General features: G+C 35.1%; 2 protein-coding genes across 2 annotated transcripts in view; one reads left to right on the top strand and one right to left on the bottom strand.

Moving 5' to 3' along the window:
* LOC149796100 (uncharacterized) overlaps positions 1 to 20,454 on the top strand; it is a 206,159-nt gene extending 185,705 nt beyond the window's left edge. The window contains exons 2-3 of the mRNA XM_089966025.1: positions 8,934 to 9,074; positions 12,752 to 20,454. Coding sequence (XP_089822151.1) covers positions 8,934 to 9,074; positions 12,752 to 12,816 — 206 coding nt within the window. The 3' untranslated portion in view covers positions 12,817 to 20,454. The remainder of the gene's footprint in view (positions 1 to 8,933; positions 9,075 to 12,751) is intronic.
* Positions 667 to 4,013, bottom strand: LOC149796105 (uncharacterized). The gene is made up of 5 exons (XM_089964190.1): positions 3,835 to 4,013; positions 3,473 to 3,565; positions 2,844 to 3,023; positions 1,906 to 1,966; positions 667 to 1,147 (listed from the first exon to the last, which is right to left on the bottom strand). Exons 2-5 carry the CDS (start codon positions 3,555 to 3,557, stop codon positions 682 to 684), a joined length of 792 nt encoding a protein of 263 aa, XP_089820316.1. The 5' UTR covers positions 3,558 to 3,565; positions 3,835 to 4,013; the 3' UTR covers positions 667 to 681.
* Positions 20,455 to 25,461: the final 5,007 nt, after the last annotated feature.

The raw sequence follows: 25,461 nt of genomic DNA on the forward strand, positions 1-25,461 counted from the left end.
ATGAACTGGTTCATGAATTAGTACCTGAACAGAAAATGGCCACTTCATGAATCTTCAGTTCATGAACTATTCATGAACAAATTAAGAACTGTTCATGAACTAGTTCATGAACTGTTCATGAACTAGTTCATGAACTATTCATGAACTGGTTCATGAACTATTCATGATCTGGTTCATGAACTAGTTCATGAACTATTCATGAACAAATCAAGAACTGTTCATGAACAGAACATAAATCTAGTTCATGAACTAATGTTATTGTTCATGAACTCCGTTCTTTATAGTTTATGGAAGTAAATTTCATGAAATTCAATAACATCTCTTTCTGTGAAATAGAAGCTCAGATTGATGATGCTGATTATGAAAAGATACACGGGAAAGCTTTTGAAAAAGCAAATAATAGTTTTCCTGTGAAAATAACTATCTTTAGTAATAGTCCTTGTGTGCAGATGGGTGTATACAATTTTAGATTAAATGTTGCACTGCAGATTAGTTTTCTAGAAACACACAAATGTCAAAATACATTTATGCCAATCCTGTTTAAAATTGAAGCACTATTTAAAAATCATTGACAAATATCAAATTTATTAGAACAGAATTTATTAAAAATGTTTTATCATTTCATAATGATATTGATCACAATTAGGGTGACCAATGTATATATATATAAAAAAGAACCTGTTAACTTCTCCTCAGGATTTTTTGTAAGTTTTCAAGTTTCTTGTAAAACAAGTCCTTGTCCATTGTGGTACACTGTAAAACTAACAATTCCAGCTTGCTCAGTTTTTGAATATCAAGTGGTGGTCTTACAGTGCCCACACATTTAATGGTTTTTTTCCCTGTTCTTGAAGAATTCTTTAATTCATCCTTTGAGAAAATCTTCAGACATAACACTTTAAAAATGTCTTTATCACATTTTATGTGTTGAACACTTTTTTTAATGTCATCAAGAGTGTCTTCCTTTGGAGCAGAAACACTGCAGCATTCTCCCTCTGCTGCAGGCTGTTTTACTTCTTGAACATTCGATTCACCACTGACATCCTGCAGAGAATTTCTCTCTTCAAGTTTTCGTAATTTCCGTCTTAAATACTTATTGTCTTCCTTGAGTGCTTTAACGTCGTCTTCCAGTTTTCTAATGCGTCTATCCCTGTATAAAATTAGATGCAAGACGATAAACAACAACGATACTGTTTTGTTAATGTCTTAATATTTACTAGATGTCATCATGTGTAAACAGTTAAATGTTGCAGATTTCACAAAGCATAGTTTTGATAATGCAAAATACAGATTTCTAATACAGCTAGAGCCTATTAAACTCCCTATTTCCATTTCAGCCGAATCTGGGTAGCAACTAGCTTATCCTAATAAAAATCTGATATGATTATAAAAATACACCAGGAGTACCAATGTGTGTGTGTGTGTGGGGGGGGGAATAAAAAAATTACCTAATGGAGAATTAAATGACATTTTGCCAGTTAGCTTTTTGTGCATAGAAGTTTTTATAAATCTCATTGTAAAGATGAAAGGTAGCACCCCAGCCATTCTGTAACTTGTGAAAATAAAGACCAGAATACTGTGAAAATTATGTGCATGTTGTCACTGTGTACCAATGTTTTCCTTCATGGCGTCAAGCATAAAGGGGTTCTTCCTCTCACCAAGGGCAATTTACTATGAAGTTTCATGACCCTGGGTGTTATATATCCTGGCTTATTGCACAGAATGCCCATGTCCACATGAGGTTATAGCAAAGCTTGACCATTGACCCCCAAAACAATAGGGCTTCTCCCTGGGGCAATATATCTGTCAAGTTTCATGCTAGTAAGTGTAACATGCTTTCAATGTTATTATCCCTAAAGGTCAACCTTGCAAAAATATTCAGTTGATGGAATATCTATACAATTTTACCTGGAGTTGTTGCTCTCACTTTCTTTTCTGAGGTAGTCTATTCCCTCATTTGATCCCTTTACTGCAAGTTAAAGGAAGATAAATTAGATGAATATTTACATGCATCAAAAAAGAATACAAGTTATGGAAACGAACATTTATAGAAAATGCAGGGTTCTTACATGAATTCCGATAGTGGCCGACTTTTCCCAAAACTGACTGAACCAAGAGAAGGTGTATTTAAAAAGTGCATGTTAAATACAGGAGTTTATTGGAACTGTCATCACTATGTAATCAGATGTGAAACATCCCTTAAGAAAGCTACTCATTTTAAGTTTTGTTTTACATGTAACTATTATGACCAGGACATTTAATGGCCAACCAATATTGGTTGAACAGATTGCTGTTTTAATGGCCCATTCATATACTTAACGTCATTATAAGTAAATCTCATTATTACATTTCTATTATTTTTTAACATGCTCAGATTGTAAGTCTAGTTCTTAAGTACATTTCTGTTAAGCAATTAATATTTGATAAGCTATAAATCAACATCTCAAATCTGATGTACATTAAATAACCCAATACATATATACATGTCAAGCTTTAGTCTTATTCATTTTACAAATAGAATCAATGTAAAATATTCAATCACCTGGTAACATCTTGGATATCAGAATATTATGAAACTTATAAATTTAAAGCAGAGTGACCCAAATAACATTCCTGACAAACAGAAATGAAATGATATTTGCAGTTTTGGAAAAATTCAGACTTTGCTCACAGACTGAAAATAATTAAATGGACTAATAGCAGTTTGGGAAAAGCTATTTAAACTTGACTCATTTGAAACCAGTGGGCAGAATCCAATTAAATTTAGCAATTTAAGGATATTAAGTTTGTAGGTGTCCTTTAAAAATAATTAAAGACAGAATATAAGACATGGGAGCATTTCATACTTTGTGGTACCAATCCATCCATTTTGGGTAACTTCTTGTTAGGAGTCGTCTTTTCTGGAGTGATCATATTTGGAGTGGCCATTTTCTTTGTTGCTATCTTCTTTGGCGTGGCCATCTTCTCTGGGACTGCAGCACTCTTCTTTGGGGTTGAAAGGTGTGGTTTGTCAGTCACTGATGGGACTGTATAAGAAATATTTTAAAGAATTTGCTGTGGGTTGAATGAAAGGCAGCATTTAATCAAACAATAACATTCTTAATTAAGCTTTAATATGCATATTCATTTTCAGTTACACAACAAGCCAAGGTGGTAGCTTATACTGCTTGATGGATCTTTTGTTTCTGTTCTACTCTTGCAGGACAATAGGGAATTTTCCCAGTCATTAAGTATTAAACTCATTAGTGTTTGCAAATATTGTTGGTAAAATAAATGTTTAAGTTATTAATTTTAGGTTCAACTTTAATCCATATATTCATTTTTTCAGTCATAAAAATGTTTAAAATAAGATTGTCAACAACTGTCTTTTGGCAAGACATTATTATTTTCATCAAGATTTGTTTAATATAAATTAGTTTTCATTATTTGTAGTTAAAGTCTATACAGTCTGTATAGTTTTCTGAAAATGTCATACCTTCTGGTACCAATCCACCCAATTTCTCCTCAGTCTTTGGAGTAGCTGTAACCTTCTTGGTTGAAGCAACTGGTGTGTCAGTCATGAATGGGACTGCATGAGAAATATTTTAAAGAATGTGCTAAAAAGTTGATATATTGGAAAAAATAGTACCTACATGGACTAAATCACTATTTAATTCAAATTTAGTGTTATTAAAACATTAAGTATGCTTGTAAATATATATATGTTCAATTAAGTTATCATTTACACATCCCTACCTTAAAATAAGCCAAGTTTGGTGCTGTAATGCAAGTTTGAATTATTGCAATCTAACTGAATCTATATTGACTGCATATGTACACACACACACACATACTCACTGAATTCATTCTTGATTTTCGTTATCCTCTCTTCTTCTTCATCTACATGTGCATTGACTCCAAGGAGGAATTTTTTAAAATGCACTTCAATCCTCTCTATAGATGACTTGTTCTCTGAAATTCGATTTAAAAAAATGTGTCCATTAACAGACTGAACACGTTATTACCGTTTCGCTTCTTTAGACCTCAAAAGTATGAAAATTATCCAATGCACATATTACACGTTCATGAAGTGTTCTGTGATTCTCTCAGCTACATAATTTAGAATAATGTTGGTGTTGAAATTTCTGTGGCTGCTGATAGTATTGGCTCATGTACCATTATTGCTGTCTTGGATTCTCAGCCAGTGATAGATTTAGTTCTGTGTTGAAACTCTTCGTTGATTTGTTCCATTTGATAAGTCCCAGTTGGCAGGCCAACCATGGTCTAATCAGGTCTTCTGTCATCATGATTCTTGTATGTGAATATGAAGGAATTATTTGCTGATAATCCACAAAATGACATTAATCTAATATCTGGCCAATTATTCTAGACTCACAGTTGTGCCAGTGTGATTTCAAGAAACCACTGGGATCTATGTGAACTTATCTGTGTAATGAAAACAATATCAAATTCTTGTTCCGTTGATGTCACTGATATCACCATAGTTGTTGGTGGTGGTGTATTAGCTGTGGATTATCAGCAAATACTCTTTGGTTCAAGCATCCTGTGTGCCAGCACATAGCAGGTGAGCTGTTGTTGGTCTATCATTATTACTTACACTGATTCTTATGGAGTGTTAATGCTCAGACTGTGAACACAATGAGTGTTAATGCTTGGACTGTGAACACTCCGAGTGTTAATGCTCAGACTGAATAGTCCGAGTGTTAATGCTCAGACTGTGAGCACTCTGAGTGTTAATGCTCAGATTGTGAACATTCTGAGTGTTAATGCTCAGACTGTGAACACTCTGAGCGTTAATGCTCAGAATGTGAACACTCTGAGTGTTAATGCTCAGACTGTGAACACTCTGAGTGTTAATGCTCAGACTGTGAACACTCCGAGTGTTAATGCTCGGGGGGTTAACAATCAATTGCTAGCAATCCGATTACATGTCCCACTGTTTACAGTGGTGTTATAAATCTTGTTCAATTTTGTGAATTCACCATTGGATATCATTCCATCATTGAGCCGTGTTGATATTAGCGATGATAGTCACTCGTGTGTGTGACGTTGTTGATAGCACTTCTGTATGTTCATATAATTTCTCAGTCACTCAAATCTATATATTTTTGTTACAATATTAAGAATACCAATGGCGCTAGTAAGCACAGCAATGCAGACTCCTATCACTGGCAATATAACATATGTCACCGATAATGTGCCAAATAACATCAGCAACTATGGCCAATGACACGAATACAACAACCTTGATAACCATAATGCATCTGTGTTATTTTTTTCTGCATGTGTATGCATTTCAATGATATTTTGCCTGCCACAAACTCACTTGTTTGAACCTGTACACATTTATGAGTTCCTGAAAATTCGCAGCATCCTGCTGATTCCAGTCCTGGGAATTATTGCCAGCTCATCGTCCACTGATCAGATTTTCTAGTTGACCAACATCAGCAAGAATGTTATTGGAGCAGAGTTTGTCTTGAACCTCTGGAAGGGTTTGTTTTTCATGAAGTTGAGATAACCTACAAGTGGCAAGACCACTTCCTGTTGTTTCTTCTCGATACGAGGTGGTCTAAATTATGATTTTTCAGGCCATAATAATAGATCTCCAAGTAATGGCACTTTTCTAGCTTCTTCGACTTGTTTCTCAAAATTTGCAAATTCATTCTTGTATTGCTCACCAGTGATTCTAGTTACAGCATGGGACTTTCGAAATACAAAAGGAACCCAATTATTTTCTGAAACACTGGAGGTGTTTGGATCTAATAATTTGGATCTATTAATTTATCACAAACTTGATATCCTCTTGTAGGTTTCTCTTGAAGCAGTTTATGGCCATTGGTAAATTGGGCTGGTGGTTTTGATTTTGATGCAGCAGTATCCTTCACATTGCCTGTCTCCTCATGAACTTTGTCATTACCCTTGAGTACTTGTATTTCTTCTTGTAAATGTCATTGAGCAGCAGCTATTTCAGCTGGGAGTTCTTGTAGAATCATTTTAGTAGCATTGATTCTATCTGTGATTTTTCCCAGTGGTGGAAGAAGACGTTTAGTAGCCTTCATGACCAGTTTAAACAACTCTTCTGCACTTTCTGCAAATCCCTCTCTGGCCTCGTGACACTGTTGCAGTTGTTGTTGGACAAATTCACGGACGGGTAGATATTTCTCAATCGCCTCTAGTCGTTGTCAAGATAATTTAGCTGTATGAGATTCCATGGTTAGCGCAGAATCACTTCTTTATATTACAATGACAATTTAATTACAGACCTGTTTTTGCCGGCAGCTACTAGTCTTTGCTCATGTCCCAGCACTTGGCTGATCTACAAGCCACCAGACGCATTACAAGCCTCAGTTTATCATTCTAAACCTTGCATGTCTGATTTTGCCTCATTCTTTAATTGGATTCTCTAATTTGTAGACCTAATGGTCAGTCCAGCCTCCCTGCTGCTTGTGTATCTGATCCAAAATGACACCAAACATTATCTGTTGTATCATAATTTCTTATAAATCAACTAATGGCACTGAAAGGAATACAGCAGTGCAGATAACTGTCATGGACACATACACACTACCACCACCTTATTTGGATCGGACCACTAATTAATTTTCTATAGAACTTAATGTCAATATAAAAAAATGAAAATACATACAATCCACACATGGTTAGATTCAGTAGAGTTGGAGAAAGAGAAAAAATGCCTTGAAGTGCAGCTTTTGTTTTTGAGCTTTATACTCAAAGGGGAATCCCTGGTCTGTATATAATAACATAGATTAGTACCTAGAGTCCATATAATATTTTATCTGTTGGAAATTAAAGACAGAATATGAAAATAAAAGCAAATATTTTGTTGTCAATTATAGTTCATTGGTCATGGTTTATGAAGTATATAATGGTAGAAAAGTTATATATTCTAATTACTAGCCAACCGGTACATCTAAAATATTTAGTACTCTATTTTTATTTTTATTCCCACACCAGTAGACTAGTTCTCTGGCTGTAATATAATTGGTTGTGTGAAAGGAATTTTCTATCCCATTTAATGTTTATGGAATCATGGACTGAATATCATCTACATCATCTGATGCAATTAATGGGTCTTTAATTTTACACTCTCTTTTATTCTTATTGATATGCCATTATGGTTCACATATTTTGTTTCAAGAATTTATACACTTGTACATTAGGGGATGGTGGAGCACATATTACATCATAGTTATAAAATATGCCTTTAAGAGTACATTTTTACTCTTACTGATTGCACATGACAATATTGTTCTTTTTCCTGAAAGGAATACACTCATAATGTGAAATCTTCAAGTAGAATGGACATGAATGAAAGAGGTTATTCACCTGAGGAACAGATATAGGAAAACCTAAAGTAGTGGAAATTCAGTTGCAGTACACTAAATTTCAAACTCTTTGTCAGTAAATTGAATGCCAGTCTTACTGAACAGCTGGGTATTATGCTCAGCATTTCATCATGACACCCATATTGTGGACACATTATATTGTGGACACATTAAAATGTGAACACATTTTATTGTGGACACATTAAAATGTGGGAATGTCCTTAATAGTATGCTTTGAAATTTTTGGTTTTTAAATCTATTTATATTGAATATACAAGTTGCTTTTATTTACTGAGAACGACATAAAAACCAGCTTTTAAGTCTTGATGACTATTTCAGAAAATAATGCTATTTTATACAGACATATCACATGTTTTGTTACTTCAAATTCTATAATACATACCACTGACCACTTTCAAAGACAAAACCAGGAGTATTAAGCTGGCAGGTAACCAATCTGGTGGCCTAGTGGTTAGAGCATACGCCTCGGCTGCGGGAGGTCATGGGTTTGATCTCTGGCCAAGTCATACCAAAGACTTACAAAAATGGTACTAACAGCTGCCTCACTTGGTGCTCAGCATTAAGAGGTAAATTAGTGTTAGGACTGGTCGGCCTGGTGTCAGTATAATGTGACTATGTGGGACATCATGCTTCATGTCTGTGGCATGATGCCCCAGTGCTAGACATGACTATAAACTGCCACACTGCAGACATCGTAGCGATATGACTGAAAAATTGTTAAAGCTACATTAAAAATCCAAATCACACGCACACACACCCTAAGATGGCAGGCAGTTGATCAGGCCCTTTGACTATGTTGAAGGAAAAGAATGCTATTCCTCCTTGGGTGGCAGTGGGTTTGTTATATCTGCTGCAAAATATACTGCAATAGATTTGTTATATGTACTACAAAATAAAATACGGCAGTGAGTTTGTTATATCTGCTGCAAAATATACTGCAGTATATTTGTTATATGTACTACAAAATAAAATATGGCAGTGGGTTTGTTATATCTACTACATAGTACAAATGGCAGTAATCTTGTTATATTGACTGACAAATAATATATGGCAGTAGGTTTGTTATATCTGTAGCAATATACCGCTGACAGTACTAGGATTGTCACAACCTCAACATTGCTGAGGTGGCAGTTTGGTTTACTAGGCAAGCATATTGTATAATCTGCTGTAGGAGATTGTTGCTGTTCTTCACTGTGAGGCAGTGGGATATTTAGTAGTGGTTCCATTCACTGGAATCTCTCTGCCATCTTAGCCTCAAAATATACAAATTGGTTATTGCAAACAGCTGTGAGAACATACTAACATTTACTGTGGAGTAGAAATTCTGTTCATCTAGATTCCACTAAATGTCCAATTGAAGTACACCATTCCCTGGAAAGGTCCATCCAAATCTTGTGTATAAAATGACTATGCTGGTTACAAGAGGAAGAGGAGTTGCATAGCATAACACATGCATGCTTTGGTGTGTGTGGAGGGTATTTACAAGATTCTGGAACAGGAACATTCATTTTATCATCAAATACACATTGGTCAATGGGCAAGCCTGACTGTTTTGTATTGTTTTTTCAGATAAAACAGATTCTAATGGAGGAGTCAACCATGTTGCAGTTATACTGGTTGTTGTCATCATTGTGGCAATATTGAGTGGTCTTGGTACATTTGTTAGCTGTTTGATATACAAAAGAAGAAGGAAAGATGAAGCCACCAGTGGTTAAGTATCATAGTCCTCATAAATGCATATGATTATTACATATGTTCTCATTTTCCAGGGTGTAAGAAAGAGCAGTTTTTGATATCATCAGTCATAAGATTGTCTTGATTTTAAGTGTAATATGGAATCTTGAGCAGTCACTTAAGAAAAGAAACATAAATATTGTCCTGTCACTTGATCAAATGAAGCATTTCATTAATACCTACATGATATATATTGCAGCAGATCTCCATGATGTCATGCATGGTGTCATTGTCTGTGCATTATTACATTTATGGTTGAGTAACTAAACTTTATAATAGGATCTCTGTTAATACTACATCCTTACAACCAAAGAAGGTCATTGTGACCTAAAGTTTATGTTAAATAACATTTGTTAAGTATTTGTGTTTATGGCCCTATTCATCCAAGTTTCCTCTGACCCATGACACCCCATTTTTCATATTTGGACATTTATGTTGATTGTAGGGTCAGAGTCCATTATTCACGAAAATTGGATTTGGCATGTAGGTTTCGAGATTTGTGTAGTCATGTGACTAGGAATGCAAATGGCAAGATCCAGGTCAAATTTCAACAATGCTATAATTTCATCTCATCTGTCAGCAGATTAAAGATATCACAAATGCTATGCTCACAATTTCTGAGAAAATAAGCCGTATTCCTGTCAGTTTCATGCTGGTATATCTCTATGAAAGGTCATTCAGTTTTGTTAGGCTGGCTGCTGATAAGCAGCAACCCTATGCAGACACAAAAATGATGTTGGTGAATTCCAAATTTTCAATAGACAATGGACTCTGACCATACACCCCAACATAAATGTCCAAATATCAAAAATGGGGTGTCAAGGGTCAGAGGAAACTTGGATTATGGCCTTATAGTCTACCATGCTATATACATCCTAGCTTATTCTGACCAGTGCCGTTGAAAGTAGGAAAACTGTTTGTTAATTTATTGGTAAACTTTCCATGTTAATTGCTATACATTGCAAATGTATATTGCGATAGGTTATCTATAACAGGGTAACTGTATTAATGTACATGTGAATGAATATAGGGATTAGATGATTTTACTACATGTTGCATTCTTTCTTTTTCATGTAAGACCTCAACTGTATTGGCTATCAGGTTAATTATTGATGGATGAACTATATTGTGATTTAATATATATTTATTTCGATTTAATTGTTTGTCAGTTTTTAAAAAAAAAATCATTACATGATATTGTAATGTAAATTTATTCTCTAGAGATGACACTTTTTTCAGAAAATAGTTTGACCTTGACTGTTTGTTTTATGAACACCAGGTGTTGACCTAAATCCTAACCTTGTTTCAAAATTTGTAGGAACCATGTAAACAAGTTCTATTTTATTTTTAAATGATTGATTATTGTCAAGGTCATGGTGGGACTTCATGTTTAAGATGTAAACAAGTTTTTTTATTTTTTAAAATGATTGGTTTTTGTCAGGGTCACACTGGGTGTACATGACCTTTAACAAGTACATAATTCAATGAGCTTCCAGAACATGATCATGTGACCCCCTTGTTTACATTTAGAAGACATATAACCTATATTTTAGAGAAATATTCTCAGAAGAAGCTGGGCTGTTAAACTGGAAGTTGTATGTTGTGCTGTTTGGATTTATTTCAAATTACTTGGATTCAGAAGGATTAATTCTGTTATTTTTCTGGAAAATATGTGTGATCATGTAAAATTGTTGAACAAGGACAGCTTTTTATTTAAAAAAATTATTCAGCTATCAGAAACCAGAGTGATAATTCTTGATTCTACAAAGAACTGTAGAATTCAGCACTACAGTTTCACCATATATCATAGTCTTCCATCTTGGATTATTCATTGGGATTCGAAATTGAAATCAGTAGAACATTTTGTTATTAGGACTTCAGAAATTTTATTCGTGTATTATTCTTGGATTATTTTTGGATTTGCTTCTTTAAAACCAAAAGTTCATCTTGTTTTCATTTTTACAGAGTTTTTTCAGGGAAATAAATTATTGTATTTTTCAAAGCTTGTTTTCACTCTTTCTTTTGTTACTGTTTATTTGAGCCTAAACACGTGCCATAAGGAAGCACAGTGACCAGATATCGAAGTACAAAGGCCACACAGAAATACAAAACTACTACCATTTTCCAGAGATAGAGCAGTTATGCATCAAGGTCTTTCATATTGATCAGTTGCTCAGTATAGAAGCTATTACTTATGGCTGCCATTTTTAGCTCACCTTTATGAAGTAGAGGGGAATTGTATTAAACTACTTCCCCCTCCCTGCAATGGCATGCAAAGACAGAGAGAAGCATGGAGATAGCTACTGCCTCACTGTATGTCAGCCATTATTTCATCCTTGGTCTTAGGAAAGGATTAAGTGACTTAAATCTGTACAGTTTAAAAAGGAATTTTATGATCCATCAGATGTGATTGTCTCAATACAAATGTAGGTATTCACAAACAATTGTGACCTTGCGTACCTCATGCAGTCTGCTGTTTATATAGAAGTGGTGTGATGATATCAGATGCTAGAAACAGATACATGCTTCCTTTCTGAGTTTCTTCAAACCTTAATGTTAGACCAGCTGTCAAGGTTTTTATGATTATAGTTTGAGAAACTTTTGGTATATTTCTGTAGGACAAACAGGTCAGTTATGAGTTAATTTTGTATCTAATTGGTTGATACTTAACACTAAAGGCTGATTTTCAATCAAGGTTTTGTTCAGACTTGTTCAAAAGCTCATAAAAACATAGTCTTGGTGTAGTTCTATAATAAGTGACCTTATTAATAAGGTGATCTTGCATCTGATTATCAGAGCTTGTTATTTTTTATTTGCATTATATTTTTCATCAGACATTGATAAAACTTTATATATGCAGTTATAAATAATTGAGATCTTCACTGCATTCAGTTATGAATGAGATCTTTTTTTCCACTATTGCACTTTCCTGAGTGAGTTGTTCTCCATTAGTTTTGTTTTGTGGAGAATACTGGTAATGCCTGAGCAGAAGGCTTTGGCACTATTCACTACCAGTTAACACAGTAGGAGGGTTGTTTACAAGAAGGCAATAATAGATTTAGCATACAACATAATGCAATGTGATACTATTACATTAGCACATGGAATTAGTGTCAACTGAACAAGTACAATTCCTTGCTTAAATTTGTCCACAACAGGGGCCAGGAGCCAGAAATCACAGAATTTTAAAAAAACTGCAAATGCAACATCACAAAAGCCTGTCTAAAACAACTTTATGCAGACTTGAAACAAGTTTGAATGAAATATGTGTAGAGTTGAATTTCCTTGAATTCAGTCTATAGACATTAATAATTATTTCATCTACTCCCATCACAAATTAGAACTTAAGCAAGTCCCTAAATTCTGACACAATGAAGACCTGATTTTTGTTGACCTGTTGTGGAAATAGCAGTTAATATTACAGTAATATAAAGTATTTGCTTTGTTGCATTTTTTGCATTTACCATCAGTCTCTACTGCTTTTCCATAATGTGGCAACTAATTGAAGTTTCCATTCCATTAGGAAGAGACCCTGACTAAAATTTATGAAAATCAGCATGGGTCTTCAAAGTGTGTCATGTAAATAATGAGGATATGTTAAATAAAATTTGAAGAAAAAACATGGAACTTAATTCAATTTTTCTTACTTTTAGATGAAAGAACAGGAGAGGACACTATGATTCCTTTGAAGAAGCAGACAGATTCTGAAGAAATCTGAAAAATGTTGTGTTAGGAAATGCCAATGAACATGTCAGTATATTCAAATTTGACATGCATGTATGTTGTAACATTTTTGGAATACATTTTATTTTAAATTTTAAAACAAAGCTTTTCAATAACAAGTCCACTCATTCTTTTTTTGGGTTGCAATATTTTCTTGTATTTCTGTGTATGCTAATTAATACTTAATAATGAGATTGTCTCATGTATGTAATTCCAGAATGCAGTTGTACTTGCATTGCAGATCCATGTTTTACCAAGTGATTTTAATCAAGTGCATGTTCCATTTCTGGTCATTATTTATGTTTTCTGAATTTGTTTGAAAATAGGTGCAGTCTGTTGCCTTACAAATGTCTGTAATGATCTGTTTATTAGGTTTATTTATATTGTAATGGAAGTATTTAAGAATGGAAATTGTGATATAGTGATTTCATAAACTTTCTTCTTAATACTGAAAAAGAGTAACCAGAACGAGATGAAATTTGAAATATGATCTGTTAGAACTTTCATATCACACAGTTGTTATTCTTTGTGTGATGTATAAGAGGGGAATAAATCAAGAGTAACACACTCTCAGACCCAAGCTAACCTGTCCTGAGTATCTGTTCTGCATGGGTTGCAATCATGTGGTCAACATATTTTGAACTATCCTCACATTGCTTGTGATTTACAAATTTTGCAACTAAGGTATAGTTGTATGCAATTTATATCCATTTTTTCTGGCAGTTCAGAAGTAAAATAAGGTTCATGTTTTACCCCTCCATGCATACCAGTTACTGAAATATACATTCTGTAGAAAATATTTCACCACAGCTAACATGTTGACCCCAAAATATCATTCTGGAGAATATCGTGGTAAATATGTTGTGAACACTATGACTGGGGTAACAATCCCGAAAAGGCACATTTGAATTATACTTAATTCATTAAATTTAATCTGAAGTACATTTATCTTAAATTATCTGTAAACTCTGTAATTTTAATAGTATTAATATAGTACTTGCTATAATGCACACTGATTTCCTCTTCCAGGATGCCAAGTACAAGCTTAAAATTCCCTCCTCCAATTCATAATTGCACAGCCAGAGTTGACAAGAACATGATCCCAGTCTCACTCCTGAGTTATAATACACATTTGGAATATCTATCTCTTTTTCCTTGGATTGGCTTACAGGACACACACCATGTCACTGATTGAAATTTGCCATTATTCCCATCTTTAAATGCCTTTTAGGCCAGTTGTATGCCTTTTTTGTGTCAGTTGAGTGTTTTTGCTTTAGTTGTTGCATTTTAGAAAAGTTTATTTTGTTCATTTTGCTAATTTTGAAGGAATTTGCTCCTTGCTTAGCAAGTGCTTTAGGTAATTGTAATCTCATCATTGTACTAGTGTGGGGGTAAGTATTGTCTACTTGTTTTATTTTCTAGGTTTTTTGTTTTGTGTGATTTGTTTTCGTGCATTGCTTGCATGTTACAGGGTGAGGGTTTGTATGGCACAAGAATAGTTGATTGGGACACTAACCCCACCTGCCTTTCATGCATTTTTGAATACACATTGACAACTGTCTGATTCATTGTCTTTGTGTGGGCAGAAAGTCAGTATGTATTCAGAGGGAGGAGATCAGTCCAGTCTTGATGATAGCTGTGACCAATTAAAGCTTTCCTGATGACATGGAAGAGCAGCAATCTCATTCTAATATATCTGTTGTGGAACTGTCTGCCAGATCTTCATTGTGGAACTGGCCTTGACATATGCAGATATGGGACGATCACAAGTCCATTTTGGTGTCTCACTCTCCAGAGAGAGAGGAGAGCTCTATCGTGTCATAGGAACAGGTTCATGACTAAGATGAGTTTTCCATTATGGTGTACTCATGTGAGTTTGCAGAAGTACTGGTGGCAATGGGTCCTCACTCTCTACTGACATTCCCTTCTCCTTCCCACCTTTCCAGTCATGTGTTGGAGTAGAAGGAAGATAGGATATTCAATAAAGTAGTGAATCTGTGAATAAAGTTCATTGCCTCTTTTACCCAGAATCTGCACACTTGGAGATTGGTGATATGCTAGAACTCATGCAAATTAGTTGAAACTCACACATATAAAAATGTGTTCAATCCATTATAACACTTTTATTTAACTGTTAACTCTTTAAATGATTGTGCTGCTGGTATCGTAGCGCTTACTGCCACATTTGTCTCCTCTACACATCTGGACACTTTGGCTTGACATGAATGGCTGTTAAGCTAAATTTTGGGCCTGGAACAAGCATTTTGTTGTAGTTTGAACCGTGCTTGTTCAAAATGCAGGCTACCTAGAAAACTCCAAATGGCTGGCTCCCAAGATGCTTCATCTTTGTTTGGTAAATATAGGTTGATGATAGCGATGATGACAGTGATTTTATACTTTTGCAGTATATCAGATTATTGGAGCTGGGAAAGCGTTGCTGGAAATAACAGTGAGTAATTTTGAATGGGAAAATGATGTTGAATGCAAGTCAGATGTACATGCTGGATAGACAAAAACTGATTGCATGCCAATCAATCTCATATTCAGTGGTTTTTTATAATTTATATAAATTCAGAATGCCATGACTAATTACAATGCAGTCAGTTTAAAAGTAGGGTTTTCATTTCATTTCTCAAAGAATTTAGCCCTGATTGATCTTATGCAACAACTTTAAGGGTCAAGATAAATTGAATCAATAAGAACCCAAATGGAAAATAAAAAGTGGAGACAGTTAGTTAATGCAATACCTCGCTCTGAACAGGCATCCTAGGGCAGTGATCGACATAACCCTAATGCATCATTATGGAACAGACAAGAAATCTGGCATAGTAGTCAGCAAAGCCCTGATTTAGGTAAGTGAGAATTTGGTTGAATCATATTAGTAAAAAAATCTTATTTTGGACAGGTATCCAATAGACAATACCTGTACATAATGACAACAAATGAACAGTTTGCCAACATTTTCAAGCTAGATAAACTAACCATGCTTATGCTAATAAAGACAGCATACTGTGAGAGGGGATTCTTACTAAAGAACAGTACCGGTTATCAGATTAATGCTTGCAGAATCAGAGGTGACATCTTATAGGGATTTTGACTTAAATAGAATTCTAACAGTGGAAGTAAGAGAGATTTTAATTGTTTGTCAAATATTGAACTATGGGCATTTTCTCATTCCCTTTTTATTAATCCTCACCTTATTTTGGTGACATGTGGGAGCTCCCCCTTATAGATAAAATCTGGCAGCATCTCTGTGCCTTTAGTGGGGATTTCAGCTCCAGTTCTGAATGAGATCCTGAGTCTCAGTTGTATATGTGCTTGGGATGATCAAGATAAGTTCATTTGCCAAGTATGGATTTTATGGTTATAGTTGGCAGTATCTAAAGGGAGAAGGAAGGATTAGAATCATCTCTTCCTACTGTAAGAGTTCCTCTGATATTTCCTCAGCTACAAATTCCAGGTGGATTGTAGTCACTATCAAGCGAGTTTATCAGTCCCTCACTGAGGGGGCCTTTCTTTCATGTTATATAAAGCACACAAAGGTAGGGCATTGTTAAATCTTGGGCCTGCTCAAGTCATTAATATTTTAGGTCATATTATGTGATCCCTCTTCTCATGATCTCACACTACCTCTTCATCCCTTTGCATTTGATATTTGGCACTTCAGAATGAAGGCACTTATTTATTGGATCTAATTTTGATAGCACACTATGTGGTCTGACCATCTATATATATGATGTAGTGAACAAGGGTATGAGCAGTTATTTTCTAAACAAGTTGGTTGAAGATAATCAGCCTCCCACAGATTGGTAAATTCAGCAATGCAAAAGTAGCAGGTGTTGTATTAATGCTATTAAGTGATGATGGCTCAGTAGTTAGCTTGCCACTCATGACCAAATGGGTGTGGATTTGAATCAGACCAGCCTGGGTTAGCTACCTTTTAGTTGGTGGGTTAGGGGAGGAAGGGTTTTAATTATGTAATACTTACCTGCTACTATTGCAAAGATTACCTCCTTTCACCCTGCTTTGATTTCATATAGTCTTAATCCAAGAGAAATGAGAAATATATTTTATATGTTGACTTCGATTTAAGAGTCAGACTGAGATCATGTTCTTTTGGAATTCTGGTTGTCTAATTACTAATTGGAGGGAGGAATATTTAGCTTGGTCTTGGAACTAATGCCCTCCCAGAAAAATAAAGAAATGCAGTAGTAGCAAGTTAGTATTACCTAATTAAAATTAGCCCCTGCCCTCTCCCAAAAAACTACATTTCAGTTAGGTACTGTTACTACAGTTGGATTCTTCCTAATTGTTAAACTAGTTACTGTAGTACCCATGATAAACATTCTCCAGAGTTCTCGTTTATATAGTGCAGTCTTTTCATGATGAATGTACCTGGAAGAAACCTCTGATCTTGAATGGGCAACAGTTTCATCGTTGCACATCCTGGAGCTGGGGATAAAAACAAGGTCTGCAAGATACGAAGTGAATGTGATGCTACTGTGCTATCCATGATCTAATTTTTAGCAGTGCTATCTTAGTTCCATTGTTTTACTACTACACTATTTGGACCTTAAGATAAAGACCAAGTTTAGTATGTACATTTTTGCAAGGCTTTAATATTTGATGATATTAACACAGACATGAAAACCAAACATTTACAGCTGCTTTTATTCATGAACTTACTGATGCCCAATCTGGCTAAATTCTTGAATCAAGCATGAATGACTGAGTGCTCAGCATTAATCATTCCTGAATCAGTATGTGCATTTGAGGATTCTCAGTGTCCAGCATTTTGAGAATTGCCATATTGCAATTCCTGAATCATTACAATTCCCAAACATGCTGGACACTGAGAATTCTCAAATTAGGCATTTAATAAAGTTCATGGATAAAAGTAGCTGTAAATGATTGACATCACATTTACTATTTGCTGTATTTAGTTTGATGTCATTATACATAATTCATGAGATAGTATTTATTAGTTTGCAACAAGAAATGACACTGAATAGATCTGTATGTTGAAGTGTTGATGTCTCTCAGATTTTAGCCAGTGTATCTTTTTCTGTTGATATATCTAAGATTATTGCCAATTATTTTTGTACTGATGTCTCTGTGATTGTAGTCAAGCTATTTGTATATTAAGCAGGTTGCACAGCACATTTTACCTCCATATCTCATGCTTGGTTATTGAACATGGTTGTTTTAGTAAGATGTTTTTATTTTTCCAATTGTTATTGGCGATTGTACTGACTGTTTTGTGGGGCTAATTTAATAGTTCCTAGCTTTCCTTTAAGCCTGGTTGACTTCATTATCATTTACTGAGCTTTGGATTACTTCCTCTTTCGCTTTCAGACTTTACTTAAAATACCCAGCAAGGCATTTTCTCACTGAAAATATAAAAAAGAATAAAAATGCATTGACGTGGTCAGTACCTACTTTGTGTTACTTTTAAACGTTTATAAGATTTTGTACAGGAACCTTTCAGTTTTCTTTTTACAGGAACACACTAAGCAGGGTGTGGGTAGGTGTGGTCACAGGAAATCCATCTAGGAATCTCATCCCACTTGCTTGTCATGTAAAGTCATTTAGAGGGCATATGATTGTCCTTTCTACAGTCTATGGTCAGACAATGTATGGGATCTCACTGAGCTTAAAAGTACCTTCCGTGACCATGAGGTGCCGGACTAAAGGCAAGCTTTTGAGTCATAGGAGACTTAAGGTGAAGACTAAGTTACAGGAAGTGGCTGTTTGTGATCTCATTGGCTTAAATGTGATGACTGTTTTCGGAATGCCAATTCTGAGTCTCATATGCAACAGAGTATGAGCCATTTCTCTTCAGCTTTCTCACAATCAATATCAAGAGGTCAGAGATGATGCACAACCTACGCTAGGAATGATTTACATTGAGCATACTATCACAGGAAATGGCCAGACCCTCGTGGCAGTGGACAAATTCGTCAATCTCGACAGTGTACCGTCACATGCAATCTTCATCTTTGATGAAACCAAGGTTATAATTGCTAAAGCAAGCATGATGTTTGGCAGATGATGCACAAATGTGTGTGATGCTGAGGCATCAGTCTATAAATAAAACTAAGTTCTTCACAGCCAATGTGTTGCCGACCCTGCTGTCTGCTTGCAAAACATGGACAGTGTACAGATGCATGTCTAGAAGCTGAACCATTTTCACTTGGGCTGCTTGAGGAAACTGTCTGGGATAAGTTGGCAGAACAGCACTCCAGACGCAGAGTTTCTCACGCGGGCAGGCAGTCCAAGCATCCACACTCTGCTGATGAAATCGCAGATGATATAGGCAGGTCATGCCATCAAGATGTCATAATGTACTCAAGTTTCGTTTCTGTGTACAGTGTTACCTGCGGGTGGTTTATCTATATCATACATTATTTCAATGTAGTTTGTTTGGTTCGCCCCATGCTGCATGAACAAAGTACTTATGATGGGAAAACTGATATACCTTGAGTGCACAGGCAGTGTATTGCAACATAGCCTGTGTACATATAGCCTCATGGTAGTATTAAACATCATAGTATGAGAAGTCCTGTCAGGGAGCGGTCCACTTTATGGCGCGATTATCTCCAGCTGTAGAGCTGTGTGAAAGGGGTGAAGGGCAGAAAGGAGTGATAGAGCTACGCTTCGTGTTTGCACCGTACTGAAGGTGTCGTTTTAGCCAGGGTGCTAATTTGGGTTGGGATATACCCAGTCTGCTGCTGTTGGTGGTGACATTGGCCCGAAAGAAGTAAATGATTATCATGTGGTCAAGAACCAAGGCTTTGGGACCAACAGGTCTGCAGGGAACAAGAGGTTCTACTGATCTTTAGGCAGACCAAGAGGGGCGGACCATTCATGGTGGCTCTTTGATCACCCAACAGATCGTTGGGGTGAAAATACCTTGTGGTGAAGAATTGAAGATATATGGCCCAATGTTTGCTATCATTTATTACTATTTGAGTGAAAACATATCATTTATCACTATTTGTGTGAAAACATCATTTATCACTATTTGTGTGAAAACATCATTTATCACTATTTGTGTGAAAACATATCATTTATCACTATTTGTGTGAAAACATATCATTTATCACTATTTGTGTGAAAACATCATTTATCACTATTTATGTGAACATTTTGTCATTGTCTATGTGAATCATTTTATCATTATTTGAATGGAACCACATTGTTGGAGTCGTTAATCGCTGTTTCTTTTTTGTTTAATATATGTTCAATATCAGTTCATTGTTCCGTTTAAATTATAAATCGATACAGCTAGGAACTGTATTATTTATATCAGTTATTTGACTCAGTGCGCATCATTGTGTTAAATATCCAGTATTTGGATTTTTCCGCACGTGTTAGGTATATGTTTTTTTTTTCTACCTTTACATCATCTGTAAATAAACATAGTATTTTCGTTAAAATTCTTAGTGTCTTCATTGTAATATGACCCCATCCCGTTTCATCTTGTTACATTTAGAACACAAAATTAGCTAAATCAGCCACTGGTTAGTTATGTCTTATGATCTTCTTACTTGAGCGATGAACAACATATGACAACCATTTGCAGAAGAGGGATATTATTGTTGGTTGGCAGCGACCCCTTGAAGGATTCCGTTTGATCAAATATACAGATTTTCTTGCTTAATACAAAGGGGGTAAATACACGTGACCACTGTCACAAGGATGAAAACATGACACTTTCAATGGTGGAAAAGACTTCAGTTTGGAAGGGATTTTGACCTGGAAAAATTAGAGAGAAATCCCACAAAATCTTCAGCTAGTAAGCCATCACATTATATTATTATAGAATTTGTAACATTTGTTGGGTATGGAGTACACTTAGAATATAATTTGAAGATACATTCATTAGGGAACGACAATGTCATTTGTTGGTGGTGGGATGAAGTAATTGAAAAAAATATTCGGGATGGAAAGATATTCGCAGCCTTTCGCATTGAATATTAAACTTTTCAGTCCAATACCACGGTTTACCAGAGGCTGTATATTTCCCTACGCTTGCTACTTTTTTGTCAGAATTTATATTTTCTAAAATGGTTTGACCATGCATATTGTTTGAAAATCAGTGTAATGGTGAAAATTTATCACACTGAAAGAACAATCATAGCAAAGCGAATTAATGTTTGACCTGTATGATGTGGAGATGGGTGTTTCAAGTTTATGTCCCCCGTTTTGATCATTTCTTCAAGTGTTTGGGCCATATGAAGTACAGCGAGCATAAAAGAAAATATACATTATAATTAATAAAAGTTTATAGGGAAACATAGATTCCATTATTGAAATCACGAATAGTACACATTAAATCAACTGCGGCTAAAAAAAATAATTCACTTTTGTTTCGACAGCATCACTAAAAATGACAAAGTCCTAAACATTTTAAAGATACACTAAAACCTATTCAAATGCTGCCTTGTTCTTGCAATCACCTCGTCTCAACAGCCATTCCAATTTCCACCCCTGGTAAATATTATGTATAAAGCAGTCACCTGCTTTGTGGTCAGTAGCGAATGTTTCCTGACCAAATGATCGCTACTCATTTGTTTAAATACTGAGTTGTGTATATTTAATTTGCATTGTTTGTTATTTTTTAAAGTTTTGTTTGTTTCATTAGATGTTATGGGTAATGTAACATTTTATCTAATAGCTGTTTTTGTCCAAGATCAGAGATAGTTTTGTGAACAAGAATGGATTATAATTAGGATTATTATCTTTTGCTGGGCCAGGGACATTTATACATTTCACATAGCTAGACCCTGGACTAAATGATGGAAATCACTTGTTTTGTTGTTCTTCTAGAACAAGACTTTTGACCCTCGTCGAGGTTTTTCTTCTTAGTTTCTCAGATAAGTATTTTTTAAAATTGCAATAATATTTAAAGTAGATTCAAATTATTTATTCACTGGAAATATAAAGTGCTCATCGAAAATAATGTTCTCGGAAAGAGAGACTTGGATTTATGGTGAAATTCAAACAAGAATATATTCTTGGATATTATTAGTGTGATTCAACAAGAGATTGTTGGCACATCACTACTATTTGGGCCGAGGCCCCGAGTGGCCGAGTGGTCTAAATCGACCTCCGTTACGGATCACTGCCATCTCACCTCTGTCGGCGTGGGCTCGAGTCTCGGATTCAGCCAATGTGGGATGTGAGAAAGTTTGCCAGTAGTATTCTCGTGGGTCGGTGGTTCTTTCTGGGGTTTTCCCGGGTTCTTCCTCCACCATTAATACTGGCCGCCATGTATAGCCTATCGTGTGCTGAAAAATGCCGTTAAACCCTACAACAACAACAACAACTATTCGGGCCCTCACAGGCACATCAACACTTTCAGCATTGGATTTATTTTGTAATACCATTTTAGTTTATTCAGAACTTTAATCATTAAGACTTGTTTTATGGATTCTTGGAATATTTTGGATTCCATTCGCAATATCGTAAGTTATTTTTTTTACATTTTCACTTTATATTTTAGGAAAATAAATTGTTTGTTGAAATTTACAAAAGTTTGTTTTGTTTTCGCTCCTTTCTATTACTTTTAAGACCATATAGTCGTAACAGAAAATTAGAGTCTCCTTTGAGATAAGAATTTCTCTAACATTTTTTAGAAAACTTTGTTTTTCAAATTTAAATTAACCTTGTTTTGGAATTTTCTAAGTCCCATATATTATTTCACATGTTAGAAATCTTTTGTTAAACCAACGAGCTTTTACGTTGTCATCTAACGTGGTGAACTTTATTTCAAATACTACCCAATAACGGTTAGACTCCTTGAAAAAGGACGAATTGCTCCAGCTTGCCGGAAAAATTATTTTTCTGAGGCGAAATATTCTTTAATGAAATTTTGAGTTCATTATTTTGGGGAAAATAATGTTTGAGATAAAAGTGCTTTGGGTTTGCTTAGCGAGTCACCACCTGGCTCAAACGAGCAAGTTATTGAATTGAAATTGAAATACAAGAATGAAATTGAGTTAAGAAAGCTTGAGCTTCAGAAAGAGGAAAGGGAGACACAAGTGCAGTTGCAGAAAGAAGAAAGAAAGAGACAGAGAAGATAGGCTAATGTAAATGCAGCGTGAAAAGGAATAGAGAGATATATAGATCGAAAGAGACGCAGAAGATAAGGAGTTTCAACTGAGATTAAAATAATTAGAGCTGGCAAGTGGAAAGCAGTCCCCCACGTTATATACAAATGTAGGTTTAGATGTTACTAAAATACTACGTTAGTGCCCCCCTTTGAAGGAAAATAGGTACATAACTATTTTCCTCAGGTTTGAACAAAATTGATGAAAATTTGAAATGGCCAAGGGAGCATTGGACTCGCATTACAAAGTGCAAATTAGTGCACTTTTTGGCTAAGGTCGTGGCAGTAAAGTAAAGTGCTGATTATGATCTTGTTAATGAATGTATCTTAAAGGGTTATGAGTTGGTACCTGAGGCCAGTGCCGGATTAAGGCCTTCCAGGTCCCTGTGTACTGAAAATATTATAGTACCCACTCCCCACAGAAAATGGGAAACTTAAATTTTTTTTAATTAAAAGCTAAAAAGTGGTGTGGAGGGAAATACCACTGTTGCCAACATTCCAAATCAAAATACTCGTACATGCAGATCGAAATGGTCATATATATATATATATATATATATATATATATATATATATATATATATATATATATATATATATATATATATAATTCATTAAATTTTTATCATCAACAATTAATCTGAATTTTTATAGTGCCCCTACAACATCGATATTCGGCACATCAAGGGAAAAGAAAAAGTAGTCGCAGATGCACTTTCACGTGTGTATGAGTACCATATTACTTTATTTTATATAGATTGTTTTAAAATACATCTTCCTGTGCAATTTCATTATTATTATCATTTATGAGTTTGATTAATATGAAAGAAAAGAAAACTTTATTACCTAAATATTTCTTTTCATTATGAGGTGATGTGTTATCTATATATATTTTGTAATTCATGGTACATGACTTGTATCTAATTTTTGTAATTTTTTATTCCTGGCTGTAAATTGTACAGATTATCTTTAGTTACATTTTGACTACGTGACAGGGCCTGATATGAGCTTAAAATTACATAGGATCTTTAAATAGATGCTTGTTTATGTATTGACAATTACTAATAATAATAATCTTAATAATAGGATTTAATGATGCCTTTCGTCAATTTCTCACTGGCTGATGGGGTTTTGACAGTTCTAGAACAATTCAGTATTTTCCCGTTGGGCTAGGTCACTTGAATTGGCAAGTTTTAGACAAATTGAGTAGTAAGCTCAGTCGTGTAGGGTATGCTGTGAAATATAGTAGTAACAGAAGTTGAGAGAGAGAGAGAGAGAGAGAGAGAGAGAGATTTATTCCTATTTTGGAGTCATCCTCATTTCTTGTTTTCCTGCTGTAAGTCTGAACACGTGTTTTACGTTTTACTTCGATATTGTTCGAGAAGAAAAACATTTGTTTGGACTGTTCAGTGGAAAAAAGAAAGTACTCGTTATTTGGACTATAATAGTATTCAGGAATTATTGTGAGTTCTTTAAAGAAGTAATGGAGTTCTGGACAATGCCAATTTGACAATGTTACGAGTAAATGCCCTTAAAATAAGTAACTGAAAAGAGTGAAGGACAGCAAGCTTTGTAAAATTTAACAAATATAATTCCCTAAAATACAAAGAGAAAAAAAAGATATTACGGTATTGCGCATTAAATCCCAAAATAATCCAAGAATTACAGATATATGTCCTAGTAATTTATTGTCATGAATAAAACTCGTTTCAAGTCACGAAGAAAGCCAAAACTGAAGGCGATGACGCGTCTGTTATAGCTTATAGAGTGTTGATGTGTCAAGTCTTTTTGTTGAATCACAGTACTAAAATTCCAGGTTTGAATTCAGTATAAATTCCAGATATGTCTTTATCCAAGAATTTTATCAGAACACTTTTGTATTTTCCGAGAAAATAATCACTTGAATTCAATAATTTGAAGTTAATAAAATTAAGCCGAACTGATAACAACATAATATAACTTGAAAGTGCTAGATGTTAAAGCACGAATGACCATGAGACCGTTCAGGTGGCCTAGTGGTTAGAGCGTCCGCCTCGGATGCGGAAGTTTGTGGGTTCGATCCCCGGCCGAGTCATACCAAAGACTTATAAAAATGGTACTTACAGCTGCCTCGCTTGGCGCTCAGCACTATGAGGTTAGTGTTAGGACTGGTCGGCCTGGTGTCAGGATAATGTGACTGGGTGGGATATCATGCTACATGTCTGCGGCATGATGCCCCAGTGCTAGACATCACTATAAAATGCCACGCTGCAGACATCGTAGCTATACTAATAAATTGTTAAAGCTACGTTAAAAATCCAAATAACACACACACACACGGGCATCCCGATGTTAGTAAATTCTTTTTACAATATTTTCTTCTATTAATTTTGACTTCACAAATACAAACAGACCTCTCAACTATCTACCGAACGTCAGTGTTTTCTTTCTACTTAAATTACTAACACTAAAGTTTTCTTCTGCAAAACCGTCGAATTGACTTTCTAACTTGCCCCAGGTTTTACAAAAGACCACAGACGTAAAATC

Source organism: Sinohyriopsis cumingii, chromosome 7, assembly GCF_028554795.1.
Source record: "Sinohyriopsis cumingii isolate HCF-2022 chromosome 7, ASM2855479v2, whole genome shotgun sequence".
NCBI lineage: Eukaryota > Metazoa > Mollusca > Bivalvia > Unionida > Unionidae > Sinohyriopsis > Sinohyriopsis cumingii.

What these genes read in the sequence shown, in the direction of transcription:
- LOC149796105 (XM_089964190.1), bottom strand. Translation starts at nt 3,557, where the DNA reads ATGACTGACACACCAGTTGCTTCAACCAAGAAGGTTACAGCTACTCCA. An exon ending in GGGTGGATTGGTACCAGAAG is followed by an intron (nt 3,024 to 3,472) that starts GTATGACATTTT and finishes TTTCTTATACAG; the next exon opens with TCCCATCAGTGACTGACAAA. An exon ending in GGATGGATTGGTACCACAAA is followed by an intron (nt 1,967 to 2,843) that starts GTATGAAATGCT and finishes TTTAACTTGCAG; the next exon opens with TAAAGGGATCAAATGAGGGA.